At 47.7% G+C, this 13,826-nt stretch overlaps 1 protein-coding gene across 1 annotated transcript in view; it reads left to right on the forward strand.

Annotated features, from left to right (window-relative positions):
• Positions 1 to 13,826, forward strand: part of LOC146209948 (serine dehydratase-like) — a 154,605-nt gene that overhangs the window by 68,528 nt on the left and 72,251 nt on the right. The window contains exon 5 of the mRNA XM_084605433.1: positions 8,525 to 8,764. Within this exon, the coding sequence (XP_084461559.1) occupies positions 8,525 to 8,764 (240 nt within the window). The remainder of the gene's footprint in view (positions 1 to 8,524; positions 8,765 to 13,826) is intronic.

Consider the following 13,826-nt stretch of genomic DNA (forward strand, 5'->3'; position numbering starts at 1 on the left):
TAAGCTTCCACTTCTTGTCCCTTGATGCTCCAGGACTTGATAGGGCAAGACGCCACGATCTGTATCTTTTTTATGTTAGGTTTAAGTCTAAACTCCTCACTCTCTTTTTGTACGCGCATCAGAAGTCTCTTGAGTTCCACTTCACTTTCTGCCATTAAAATGGTATCGTTCGCATATCTGAGGTTGTTGATACGTTTCCCAGCAATCTTCACTCCAGCTGAAGACTCGTCCAGACCGGCCTTCCTCATGATGCACTCAGCATATAAGGTTAATAGGCAGGGCGACAGTATGCAGCCTTGTCTCACTCCTTTCTCAGTCGGAAACCAATCATTAAGACCATGCCCAGTTATGACTGTGGCCTCTTGCCCTTCATACAGGTTCCTGAGGAGACAGATGAGGTGAATTGTAACTCCCATTTCTTGAAGAGCTTGCCACAATAATCCGTGATCTACGCAGTCAAACGCTTTCGCATAATCAATAAAGTAGAAGTAGATGGGTTTCTGGAACTCTCTGCTTTTTCCATGATCCAGCGAAGGTTGGCAATCTGGTCTCTAGTTCCTCCGCCCTCGCGAAACCCAGCTTGCACGTCCGGAAGCTCCCGATCCGCATACTGCTGCAGCCTACCTTGGAGGGGTTACAATATCACCTACCTAGCATGCGAAATAAGCGCGATCGTGCGGTAGTTGGAAGAATCTTTGGCATTACCTTTCTTTCGAATGGGGATGTAAACTGACTTCCTCCAATCCTGTGGCCACTGCAGGGTTGCCCACATTTACTGACATAATGCATACATAACGGTAACAGCGCCGTCATGGTTGAGGTTTTGAAGCAACTCAGCAGGAATGCCATCAATTCCGCTAGCAAGGCTGGCTAAGGCCCATTCAACTTCATTCTTCAGGATGCCCGGCTCGAGATCAGTAATCACAACCATGTTATGTTGGGTTTGCACATCCGGGTCCTTCTTGTACAGTTCTTCTGTGTATTCCTAACATCTCTTCTTTATCTCTGAGGCTTCAGTGAGTTCCCTGCCTCGTTTGTCCTTTATCACGCCCATCTTAGCACAGAAGCTTCCTTTGATATCTTTGATTGTCTTATACAGAGCTCTTGTGTTCCTCAATTGGCTGTTGTCCTCAACCATTTGGCACTGTATGTTCAGGGAAGCATTCTTATCTCTTCTAGCTATTTTCTGAAAATCCGCATTTGTATCTTTCTCTTTCCCCCATAACTTTTGCCATCCTCCTTTCCTCAGCTATTTGCAAAGCCTCTTCAGATAACCAGTTTGCTTTCTTGTATTTCTTTTGCTTTGGAACTACCTTAGTAGCAACTTCTTGCATCATATCACTAACATCTGTCCACATCTCCCTCGAGGGCACCACGGAAGAGTTCTTGCCAGAACTACAGGATCGATATCTCAGCAAGGCCTTTTGGGCTCAACTGCCAGACTGCCGAGGACTCCCAAATCCAGAGCTAGATTCAGAAATAACGGAGGCAGAGGTTCGCTTCGCCATGGGACCGCTCCGCACCACGTCCGCGGCAGGTCCGGACGGGGTCACAAACAAAGCATTAGGGAATTTAGACACAAAATTAGTAGAGGCAATCACGGGGCCCATGAATAAGTACTAGAACGATGGTGAAATCCCTCAAGCCTGGAGGCATGCAATGATTACTTTTATTCCCAAACCAGGCAAGAAACTAGATATTGCCAATTTGCGCCCAATATCGCTCACTTCCTGAGAGGCAAGCTCATGGAGCATGTGATCCTAAACAGACTGCAGGAGTACGCAGAGGACAGAGAGATCTTGCCAACAACTATGCTAGGCTTCAGAGCTAATTTAGCTACAGAGGATGTCATGATTCAGCTCCAAGCAGACGTCATAGACACTGGGAAATGCACGGGCACCAAAGCAGTGCTAGGGCTAGACCTCACCAAGGCCTTCGATAACGTGGCACACGAAGCCATTCTCGAGAACCTCTCAGACATTAACCCAGGAGAAAAAACCTTCCGATACATTCGCTCATTTCTAAGCCATAGGTCCGCGATAATTAAAATAGGCGAAATAGAGTCATTACCTTTTCGGCTAGGGGGTAGAGGGACGCCGCAAGGATCATTACTGTCACCATTTCTCTTCAATCTCTCCCTCATAAAGCTTCCAGCCCGACTGGAAGCCATTCCTGGGCTGAGACATACATTCTACGCAGATGACATCCCACTCTGGACCACCAACGGGAATGACGGTCAGATAGAGGAAACGTTGCAACGCACGGTAGACACTATCGCAGAGCTCGCAGGTCATTCAGGCCTATCATGCTCACACCGAAAATCAGAGCTACTGGTCATCAGACCCAAACCCAGGGGTCCCGGTTCCAGGAGCCAAGCGCCCCCAACCCCGCTTAACGTGTGCGGGGGGGACTTCAAATCAAGGAGGTGCAGTCAATAAAGATCTTAGGGCTGTATCTACAAGCTAACAGGAAAAACAAAGAAACCCTGCAAAAGCTGAAAACATCAGTTAACATGTCAATAAGGCTAATCAGAAGAATTGCCAACCGTAGGAGAGGAGTCAAAGAAAACGACCTCTGTAGGATAGTGCAGGCATTTGTTCTGAACAGGATGGTGTATGCGCTACCATACCTAAAACTAGATGCTGCGAAGAAAGGCAAAGCCGAGACAATAAGCATACAAAGCACTAGAGGAGCTCAAGAAGACTCACCTCACAATGCAAAAAGAACGGCTTAAGAGCACTAAGGCAGGCAGAGCCATAATGGAGCTCCTAGGTATAGGCGTGGAACTTCCACCCGAGGACACGAAAACACAGCTACCCAAACTCCTTCAAGCAATTGAGATCAAACCACTACCAAAAATATGCACCCTTCTTACCACGAAGGAAGGAGGAAAGCTAAGACAATAGCTCTACACGAAAAATACGCAACGAGCGAAGGAGCTGTCTATGTTGACGCGGCAGATTACGCAACAAGAGGAGCGTTCGCACTGGCGGTGGTGGACGTGCACGGGCGGCTGCAGGCATCAGGGTCGGTAGTGACAAAATCTTTGGAAACCGCGGAAGAGGCAGCTGTGGCACTAGCCATGCTAGCACCGACGCAGATACAATCTTCTCCGATTATATATTTGCGGTTCGTAGCTTTGCGGGGGCAGAATCTCAACTGCAGCGCAGAAAATACTGAAACTGACCAGGCGACCATATAGAGAAATTAAAGTGATATGGGTGCCGGCTCACTCGGGGAATCCAGGAAATGAGGCGACCCACAACATGGCTCCAGGTTTCGTCAACCGAGTCAGTGGGTCCTGCGTATCCATGGGTTACTCCAAGCAGGGGCTGGCATCTTTTCACGATATCACAGGTCATTACAGATTGAAACGGCACGAATTTGCACCACCTGAAAAAACGTTGGATAAGGCACAGGAGACTTGGAGGAGACTGCAGACGACATCCTTTCTTAGCCTTTACTTATTAGCAAAAATCTACCCGGATGACTTTAACCCCACGTGCAGGTCGTATGATCACATACTATGGCAATGTAAAGAAGAACCTCCACCGGAAGACTTAGTACAAATTCCTTCTCTTGAGCGATGGGAGGCCGTTCTAGTCAGCTCGGACCCGGGCACTCAAGCCTTGGCCACCGAGTGGGCCACTAAGGTCGCCGCCAGCCATGGACTGGAGGCCATCTAGAGCGGACCGTCTGCATCTGCAATCTGACGAAATAAATGTTTTCCAATCCAATCCAATCGATGGAGGTGAAACGAAGAGCCGTTCGTGTGCTGTGCGATGTCAGCGCGCGTTAAAGATTCCCAGGCGGTCGAAATTACTCCGTAGCCTTCCACTAGAGCTCCTCTTTCTCTCTTTACACTTTCACTCCCACCTTCCTCCCTTCCCTTACGGAGCAGTTGTGGTGTCCACAGAAAAACAAGTGAGACAGTTACCGCGCCTTTCTCTTCCTATAAATAAATCCTAAATCAGCCCAAATCTCTTCATGCTCTCTGTCTTCTAGATCTAATTCTTGAAACCGATTCCTAACTTCCACAGCATATTCTGATGGAATTTGATCCAGATCATACCTGAAAGGCTTTCGAGATTTCTGCGTTTTCCTCAATCGAAGCTTAAATTTGGCATCAAGAAGCTGATGATCGGTGCCACAATCGGCCCCAGGCCTTGTTTTTACTGCTTGTATAGCGATTCTCCATCTCTGCTGGCAAAGAATATAATAAATCTGATTCCTGTACAGACCGTCCGGTGAAGTCCATGTGTACAGGCGCCACTTGTGCTGTTGAAAATGGGTATTCTCTATGGTCATGTTGTTTTCTTGACAAAACTCTACTAGCCTCTGCCCAGATTCATTTGGCTCACCAAGACCGAACTTGCCTGTAATTCCGGATATTTCTTCACTCCCCAACTTAGCATTCGAGTCTCCTAAGAGAACAAGGATGTCTGATGATGGAGTGGGATCAAAAAAGGCATTGCACGTCAGCATAAAATCTCTCAACGTCAGCTTCTTTAGCAGTAGTGGTTGGAGCATAGACTTGGATGACTGTTATGTTGAAAGGGTGACCTTGATCCGAAGTGAAATCATTCGGTCGTTTTTGGGGTTGTACCCTAGCACTGCTTTGCTCATTCTTCTGTTTACTATGAGAGCGACCCCGTTCCTTCTCCTGGATTCGTGCCCACAAGAAAAAACACAATGGTCGCCGGAATTAAATTCTTCTATTCCGGTCCACTTGAGCTCGCTGATCCCCAAGATATCAATGTTCAATCTGTCCATTTCTCGCTTGACGACATCCAGTTTACCTTGCGTCATAGATCTTACATTCCATGTTGCTATGTGATATATCTCCTTGCAACATCGGACTTTTCGGTCGCTTCCCGACACATTCACAACTGAACTTCCTTTTGACTTTAGCCCAGCCGCTTCGTTCGTCCTGGAGCTACTAGGAATCGCCCTTTGTTCATCCCCAGTAACATATGGGACGCCTTCCAACCTGGGGGGCTCATCTTCCGGTGCCATATCATTAATGCTATTGTGACTAGTCACAGGGTTTTCTTCGCAGGAAATACTGGAGTAGGTTGCCATCCCCTTCTCCAGTGAATCACATTTTGTCAGAACTCTCTGCCCGGACCTGTCTATCTCGGGTGGCCCTACACATCAGAGCTCACGACTTCAGCAAGTTTCGTAAGCCCCTTCGCCACGACAAGGCAGTGATTCATGAAGGGGACACTGCGATATAGACCGGACCAAAAGAAGCCGCGTCGGACCCGATCGTACGCTCGTGAGACACAGAAGTGACCCGCGGTGGGTAGGTCATGTTCGTCGTTCCCCAGTGTCTCAGCTCCTCTGTCCTGATGAGACACTGGGAAACGGCGAGCAGGAGCGGAGGTCCATCAGGGCGAAGGTTGCGACGGTACAGGATGTTATTGCGAAGAACAAATAGTTGAAGTGTATGGTCTGAGGTGGGACCACTAATACGCAAGGAGGAGCCTTGCCGCAGCTCGTCCGCGATGTATATATGTATCCGAAGTGAAAAGGCGTTGAATCCGGGGTAAGCAAATAGCTGAAGATGGTCACGGCGAAAAAAACTTTAATACTACCGTTTCGGCGGGGGTCCGGCCTCCGTCGGAGTGAACAAATCTGAAGTTTTAAAATGGCTTTTAAGCCAGTATCTGTCAAGCATTATGACTAGTAACGGAGCACAGAACACACTTGGCTTTTTTTGTACAATCAGAAATGATAATAAAAACCAGAATTCATTGAGAAAAATGATTTGTAAAAGAGCACAAAACACACTTTGCTGTTTAGATACAATCAGTAATAATAATAAAAGGTACAAAGGAAAAACTCAAAAGATGTGAAATGCGAATACACAGGTCAAAAGTCATCATCATCATCATCAGCCTGATTATACCCACTGCACGGCGAAGGCCTCTCCCATATTTCTCCACTTAACCCGGTTCTGTGCTAGCTGCATCCACTTGACCCCTGCGAACTTCTTAATCTCATCCGCCCACCTAACTTTCTGCCGCCCCCTGCTACGCTTTCCTTCCCTTGGAATCCAGTTTGTTGCCCTCAGCTACCATTGGTTATCCTCTCTTCGCACTACATGTCCTGCCCATGCCCATTTCTTCTTCTTAATCTCTACTAGAATGTCAGTAACTTGAGTTATTTCTCTGACCCAATCTGCACGATTTCTATCTCTTAATGTTACCCCTACCATTTTTCGTTCCATTGCCCTCTGGGTTGTCCTCAACTTAAGTAGAACTCTCTTGGTTAGCCTCCACGTTTCAGCCCCATAGGTGAGTACAGGCAAGATGCAACTGTTGTATACTTTCCTCTTGAGCGATACCGGTAAGCTACTAGTCATAATCTGCGAGTGCTTGCCAAATGCGCTCCATCCCAATCTTATTCTTCTTGTTATTTCCTTTTCATGGTCCGGATCTGCGGTTACTACCTGTCCTAAGTAGACATATTCGCCGACTACTTCCAGTATTTCGCTACCTAATGTAAACTGCTGTTCCTTCCCGAGGCTGTTGAACATTACCTTAGTCTTTTGCATATTGATTTTCAAGCCTACCTTTCTACTTTTCCTGTCTAGCTCATCAATCATTATTTGCAGTTTATCCCCCGAGTTGCTTAGCAAGGCAATGTTATCAGCAAATCGCAGATTACTGAGGTATTCTCCATCTACCCTTATCCCTAACTGCTCCCATTCCAAGTCTCTGAATACTTCCTCTAAACATGCTGTGAATAGTACTGGGGGGATTGTGTCTCCTTGCCTAACACCTTTCTTTATGGGTAAATGAGGGTGCTCGTTATAATACATTAAGGAAAAAAGCCAACAGTCGGCGAGGCCAAGGAAAGCGTTAGAGATCGTACTTTATGTCTTTTTTTATGTTTTCTTGGAATATCACAGAGATTAGTAATGTAATCTGTTTAGTGGAAAGATAATTAAAAGTCGAAGAAAAAATAACGTGCCGATAGTGGGAACCGAACCCACGACCTCCGAATAACGTGTCCGGTGCTCTTTCAACTTTGCTATATCGGCCGCTGTCCCCCCTGCTACTTTCTTGGGTATTTATCTTGTCTGTATACGAACCTTGAGAGTGTTCACCAGCGCCACCCTCAGACAAGGCGGTGGACGTGTAACGTCCTTTGTTACCGCCAGCGTCACGTAGAACGTGATCAAGAGCGAGGGCGAAAGCTGTGCTAGAACCCTCTTACACTACCTATGGCTTCAAGACTGCCAGAACCGAGACCCCCGTAAGCTACAAGCAGATCTATAAAGGGAAATTGAACCACTGAAGTGGTCACCTGTGCACATATTTTACGCCTAGGCTTATTACACGGGCGGCAGCCTTCCGAGATGTGTGAAAGTTTAGAAGTCAGCATGCCACGTGCATTTTGTGATCGCCTGTAGACTACCCTGGGCGGATCAGGGAATATAACTTTATCACATCTCTCCCCAACCTTCCGCTTTCCAAACACGTCACCATTCCCGGCCACTCATTCGACAAAATAATAACCATTTTGCAGTCAGGTTTTAGGACGCATCATGACAGAGAAACCCGTGAGTCACATTCAATATATAAATTCGACACTATCTCACAGGTTTAAACGAAAGACCTGGTGCACTGTCCTTTTTTCCACGCTGACTAATTGGTTTTTGACATGTGTGTTCGCACTTGCCATCTTTCGAGTTTTTCTTTTGTACCTTTCATTATTATTAATGATTGTATCTAAACAGGCAAGTGTGTTTTTGCTTCTGTTACAAATCATATTTCTTGATGTAGTCTTGTTTTTATTATCATTTCTGATTGTGTAAAAAAGCCAAGTGTGTTCTTTGCTCTGTTACTAGTCATATTTTTTGATAGATACTGGCTTAAAAGTCTTTTTCCCACTTTAGATTTGTTCACTCCGATGAAGGCCGGACCCCGACCGAAACATCAGTATTAAAGAGGTTTTCGCCATGACCATTTTCAGTTATTTATATATATTATGCGTGTGTCGGGGACACAAACTCGAATGATTCCGTTAGGGCGTACATGTAAATGCGATGACACACAAGAGAAAAACGATATACGTGAATAATATATACAGGTGCGTGTGTGTGTGTGTTTGCATCCCCGGCTGCAAGTGACTTCGTTCAATCAAACCACGATTGATGCAGCATAATTGCGGTGTAGAAATGCTCTCGTCATGTGATTTTTTTGTATTTCGATACGTGGGGTTTGTCTCATCGCAAGAAAAGAATGACGGTTTCTGAAATGTCAATCTACAAAACGTTAGAACTGACATTTATTGCTTAAACCAGTTCGTAACTTAATTTTTTGCAAACCCAAAATTTGCCTGCGGTGCACAAGTGGCTGGTAACTGTATGCAGAAGGTTTAAAATTATACTACGGTTTAAACTGTAATGAACAAATTTAATTTTTAAGCTCGGCTCAAGTTAGCGTGGACAACCTGTATGTATGCACTGACCGCGTACTGGAAACTGAGGTGTACCAACATCGCTGCCCTGCAGGTCTGGTCATGCGTCCATGATTGAAGAAGTTGCCGAGGATCTCCGTCAGGAAGGCTTTGGGTCTCCCAGCGCCGTGGTGACATGCGTCGGTGGAGGGGGCCTCTTGTGTGGCATACTAGAGGGCATGCACACCGTCGGTTGGAGGCACGTTCCCGTTCTTGCCATGGAGACCCGCGGCGCGGCGAGTTTCAGAGCAGCCTGGCACTCCGGGCGGCCGGTCACCATCGCCGACATCACCAGGTGCGCTACCGCCACATTTCTAAGCGGGCTCAAGTGCGGAAGCACTCAGGGCTTCACTCGGCTGCCTGGCATACTCAGGAGGAGGCCACCTGCGCTAGGGATAACCTTTTAAAGCGAAAGCTTTACTAGGCTATGTGGGCAACGTGTTCGCAGCTGTTGTGTCGTTGTCGGAAGAGCTAGAATGGTTGTGATCGATAGAGGATGATATGCGGGTGTTGTCAAACCGTTATGTCGGTAGGATGATTAATTAAGTAATTAGAGCTAGAAATGTAAAAGCAAACTCAAGCATACTTCGACATCAGCCATACGACTAATGTAGACGGCCAATGGATGTGATGACATGCTAACCGGAAGTGAATGTAATAATTAGTAGTGAGGAAAGGAAAGGTGTAGTATCTGTCACACTTTCTGTGGATACCTGACCCGCGTTGTAAGGAAAAGGTGAAAGGTCGGAATGAAATCGGAAAGAAAGGAATGCCGTAGTGGAGGGCTGAGGAGTAAAATAGACCACCTGGGGAGCTTTAACGTGCATTGCCATCGCACAGCATATGGACGCGTTTTAGTTTCGCGAAGCGTCATCTACGACGCGGAGCTGAATAGAGGGGCTCTTCATGGGCTTCACGATTTTTGACCTGTTTTACAGGATCTCCTCAAACTCTTTCCACGAATCTTCACCAACGCAATCGTTGATGCTCAGATGATCCGATGGTCAGCTTCGGAGCTCAATTCCGTCCACTTGAGGCCTTTCTGGACTACATTTTGTGCTTTGCCATTCGACCGATGCGCTCAACTTAGCCCCCGGCGCTCGACAACGAGCTCCTGTGCAGCACGGGGCTTCGTTTTTTGCGTCACACCTGAATTTGTCGCCGCGACTACCGCTGCCGTTCGCAAACTTTGAAACCGCCTACATGGCCTACAAAGTTGAAGGCGTTTCAATCACCCCTGCCGAGCTTGAAGTAGGCTCGTACTGTGTCCGGGCAGGGAAGGGAATTCGTGCAGCTGCGGCCCACCAGCTCAGTGTGTCACAATCGCCTGCCTCGACGCCATTCATTTCCGACACTCCACCGTCAACCACCATTTCCTCTGTCGCCACTCTCCGCCGCCACGATCCTCTGCCTCGTCTCCCAGCAGAAGGCTTCAAAACCATTTTTAGACCAGAAGGGGGCCTTGACCTCCGCACGACCACTAACGGAGTGCTGCTCCGGACTCTATGCACCTTTGACTACACCTACTATGCCGCTGCCCGTGCCGCCGCCCGTGTACGGATCAATTCGTGTAACAACCCTTTAACTGTCAGCACCCCGCCTGAGCCGCGGGGTTGCCTCTAGGTGCGGATTTCAGAACTCCGCATGGGTGCCATTTCTTACTCCCTGCGTGCCTACATCGGCGCACGGACAACACCCTCCATGGCATAATATACAATTTCATTCACTATCAAACAAAGGGCAAAATAATTGAAGACCTGCAATCTACAAAATTAACACCCCCTACGCCATCGCCGATGCGTGCCACATGTAGCGCTGCAAGTCAAAACTCATCACCTTTGTCGGCACCACCACTGTCATCTACATATCTAGAAGATTAGTCGCGAAATCCAGAGAGGTGTACATTATAAAAACCTATGTTTATTGTCAGAATAAACAAAACAATAAATTTGCACGGTCATTACACTGTAAGCATAATCATGCACACGCACTGTAATTCCACATGCAGTTGGGCTTTACGCAAATGACGAAAAGGGTTTTCATTAAAGTTTTTAGAGTTCTTAACTGTAAATAATAATTGAAAATGGAGACTGTTCCCATTGGTACTTGTCTTAACGAAGCTGATGAACGATGTCACCTGAAGTTCTCGCTAGGGCCTCCGATGCGTATCCGAAGGGGCGACTCGACGATCCGAAGCACAGGTCGCGATGCGCCAGCCCAGGCGGGCAACCTCTTGCGTGTTTCCCGCACCAGCTCCAAAGCCCCTGTTTTCGTCGTGTCTACCCCCGTGGCAGCCGCGCGGATCAGGCGTCGCCCCTGTAACGTCCTCCACGCCTAGAGGTGCATGGCGCCCATATAACTTCATGCGGCAGCTCGTGGTCCCCGAAACTGCGGAGCCACGGCGTCTAGTTTCTGCTTCCGCCGTCTCGATGGTTATTGCTTTCGAGCACTTTGCCTAGCTCCGTCTCCACTGATGGTTGGTGGTGGTGGTACAAACATTTTTGCCACGTACAAATAGTGGGAGCGAAGCCCCAGGCATGGCACTTGGGTGCTCCCTTACAACACGGGAGAGACACTTACAAGGCAAACGAAAGACCTTGGAGAGCAATCCTCCTCATAGATTCATCACTGTGTATTTCTATCCCTATCAAGTCCTGGAGCATCAATCGACAAGAAGTGGAAGCTGTGACTAATTTTCTGTTCTTGGGCTCCAAGATTACCTCGGAAGGAGACTCAGTGCAGTCGTTCAGTCGTGTCCGACTCTTCGTGACCCTATGGACCATGTCACGCTATGCTATTTAATGGTATTGTGACTGGCCATAGGGTTTTCTTGGCAGGAAATACAGGAGTGGGTTGCCATTACCTTCTCCAGTGAATCACATTTTGTCAGAACTCTCTGCCATGACCTGTCTATCTTGGGTGGCCCTACACAGCAGAGCTCACGACTTCATCGACTGCAGCCATGAAATTAGGAGACGCCTGCTTCTGGGGAAGAGAGCAATGGTTAGCCTTGACCGCCTAGTAAAGAGCAGAGATATTAGTCTGCCAACCAAGATCCGTATAACTCGTGCTATGGTCTTTCCAGTTGTGATGTATGGATGCGAGAGTTGGACTGTGAAAAAGGCTGACCGCCGAAGAATTGACGCGTTTGAATTGTGGTGCTGGCGAAGACTCTTGAGAGTTCCTTGGACTGCCAGAAGATCAAATCAGTCGATATTGTCGACCATAAACCCCGACTGCTCATTGGAGGGTCAAATTTTAAAGTTAAAGCTCAGCTACTTTGGTCATCTGATGAGAAGAGAGGAGTCGCTGGAGAAAGATTTGATGTTGGGAAAGGTTGAGGGTCGCCGGAGAAGGGGTAGGCAGCGAACGCGATGGTTAGATGGCATCCTCGAGGCGCTGCAGATGTAGTTATGTGATGTTAGGAAGATAGTGAGAGACCGGAAAGCGTGGCGTGACATGGTCCATAGGGTCACGAAGAGTCGGACACGACTGAACGACTGAACTGATTTCTGTACGGATGACCTATGTGGACACGTCTTTTGTGCGCTCTTCTGCTGTCTGTGAATAAGGGGGTGAAAGCTTGTCAAACTGCTGTCCAGCAGCTTTTTCTTTCATCTCCCTATGTTTTGGAAAAACATGAAATAAACAGTATCTTATCTTATCTTATAGCCTGGAGATGATCTGCGCTCGTCATCATTTGAAGTGCTCTTCATAAGAGACTCCCAGTAAGATTCTGCGAGTTCGATGATGGGGTATGAGGAATGCTGGGGCATGTAAGAAAGATGTGCAGGAAGTATCCTGGTTGACCGCAAAGTCTGCGTGATGAGGAAAACTGGTCTGTGCATTGGGCATGTAGACGTGCAGAGTATGGAGCAGTCCAACTCGGCAAGCTTCGCCACTGTGCGGCCTCGCTCTGGTGAGAGATGGGGCTGGGGGTGTATATTCTCTTCGTATGTCCCGCTCGTTCGAGACAGTATCACGGAAGCAGAGCAGGCGCTCCCGGGCCTGTAGAGGGGGCTCCATACCTCCAGCCAGAAATGCAAGACCTCGGGCCAGGGAATTAACCTCCCCGTTGTCAGGGAGACCAGCATGTGCTGCCGCCCAGATGAGGCTTAGGGGCACCGGGGCTGCCAGAAGCGTGATAAACGAGCGGCGGTGCTGGATATATAGTCGTTGGCGTAAATTAGAATGGGAGATTTGGAATCGATAGATGTAGAGATGAGAGCCAGCGCGATGGCTGCCTCGTCTGCCTCTGTGGTGGAATTGGTGATTATTGAGCTGGAAGTAAGCAGCTTTGTTTGATTGTCGGCACAGCCAGGAAAATACGGGAGTCTGAAGTATATACCGCTACATCCACGTAGACCACCTCTTGGTCTTCGCTATACCTTCTGTGAAGGGCGCGAGACCTGGTACCCTTCGGCCCTGGTCTCGCTCAGGGTGCATGTTCATAGGGATGGGAGATATGATGAGGTTAGAGCGGAGGTTAGGAGAAAGAGGGACCCAGTCAACAGGGTGTGTTACTATTATGCTTAATTTTGATGATGATGACCGATGACACAAATGAAAATCTGGGAGTACATGGAAGAAACTCTTTATTGAGCTAACTTGCACCCGCAAAATAACTAAGAGATTCGGTGATGGTGATGGCAACAATCGGGCTCGGCGGTCGTCAAACAGTGAATGCCCGTTTCATTCGTCAGCGCTCAATATAAACAAGGCGTAAAAACACGTAGGTAAATCCGCGGATAGTGACTAGTATAACTGGGAACATTGTAGAAATACAAGCGCGTAGCGGCAGTCGTTTCCAGATACATCTCGAATTATATGCCGCAAGAAAGGAAATCATAAAGCCGCGTCTTGCGAGCATGAGCATGAGCATGAGCAAACAAAGATTACAGAAGGGATTCGCGCGCTAGATTCACAGTCATAAGAGAGCATGCCTGCAGCTGTCGAAGAAGAACAAGCATTTCAGTGGTTGTGTAAAACACAGCACCTCAATGTTTTAAAATACATAAAACAACTTAAACACAAACATTTTCAAAGTGTAAACACCATGGATTCTTTAACGCGCGTAATATGCCTTCAGACGAACAACATGTATGATTTATGGGCGTATGCGCCGTCTTTGTGATGCTGTCGTGTCGTCGGGAATGACTTCATTTTCGAGTTCGACGCGGCGCAGGATATTGTATGGCCCAAAGCATCGACGCAAGAACTTTTCACTTATTCAGCGATGGCGAATTGGCGTCCATACCCAGACTTGGTGTCCAGGCTTGTATTCTACGTGGCATCGTCGCTAAGTTGTATCATCGGTTGTCGGGGCACTGTTGGCCTTTAATACGCAGCCGTGCATG

The sequence above is a fragment of the Amblyomma maculatum genome, chromosome 1, assembly GCF_055883805.1.
Source record: "Amblyomma maculatum isolate TAMU_Amacu chromosome 1, ASM5588380v1, whole genome shotgun sequence".
Taxonomy (NCBI): domain Eukaryota; kingdom Metazoa; phylum Arthropoda; class Arachnida; order Ixodida; family Ixodidae; genus Amblyomma; species Amblyomma maculatum.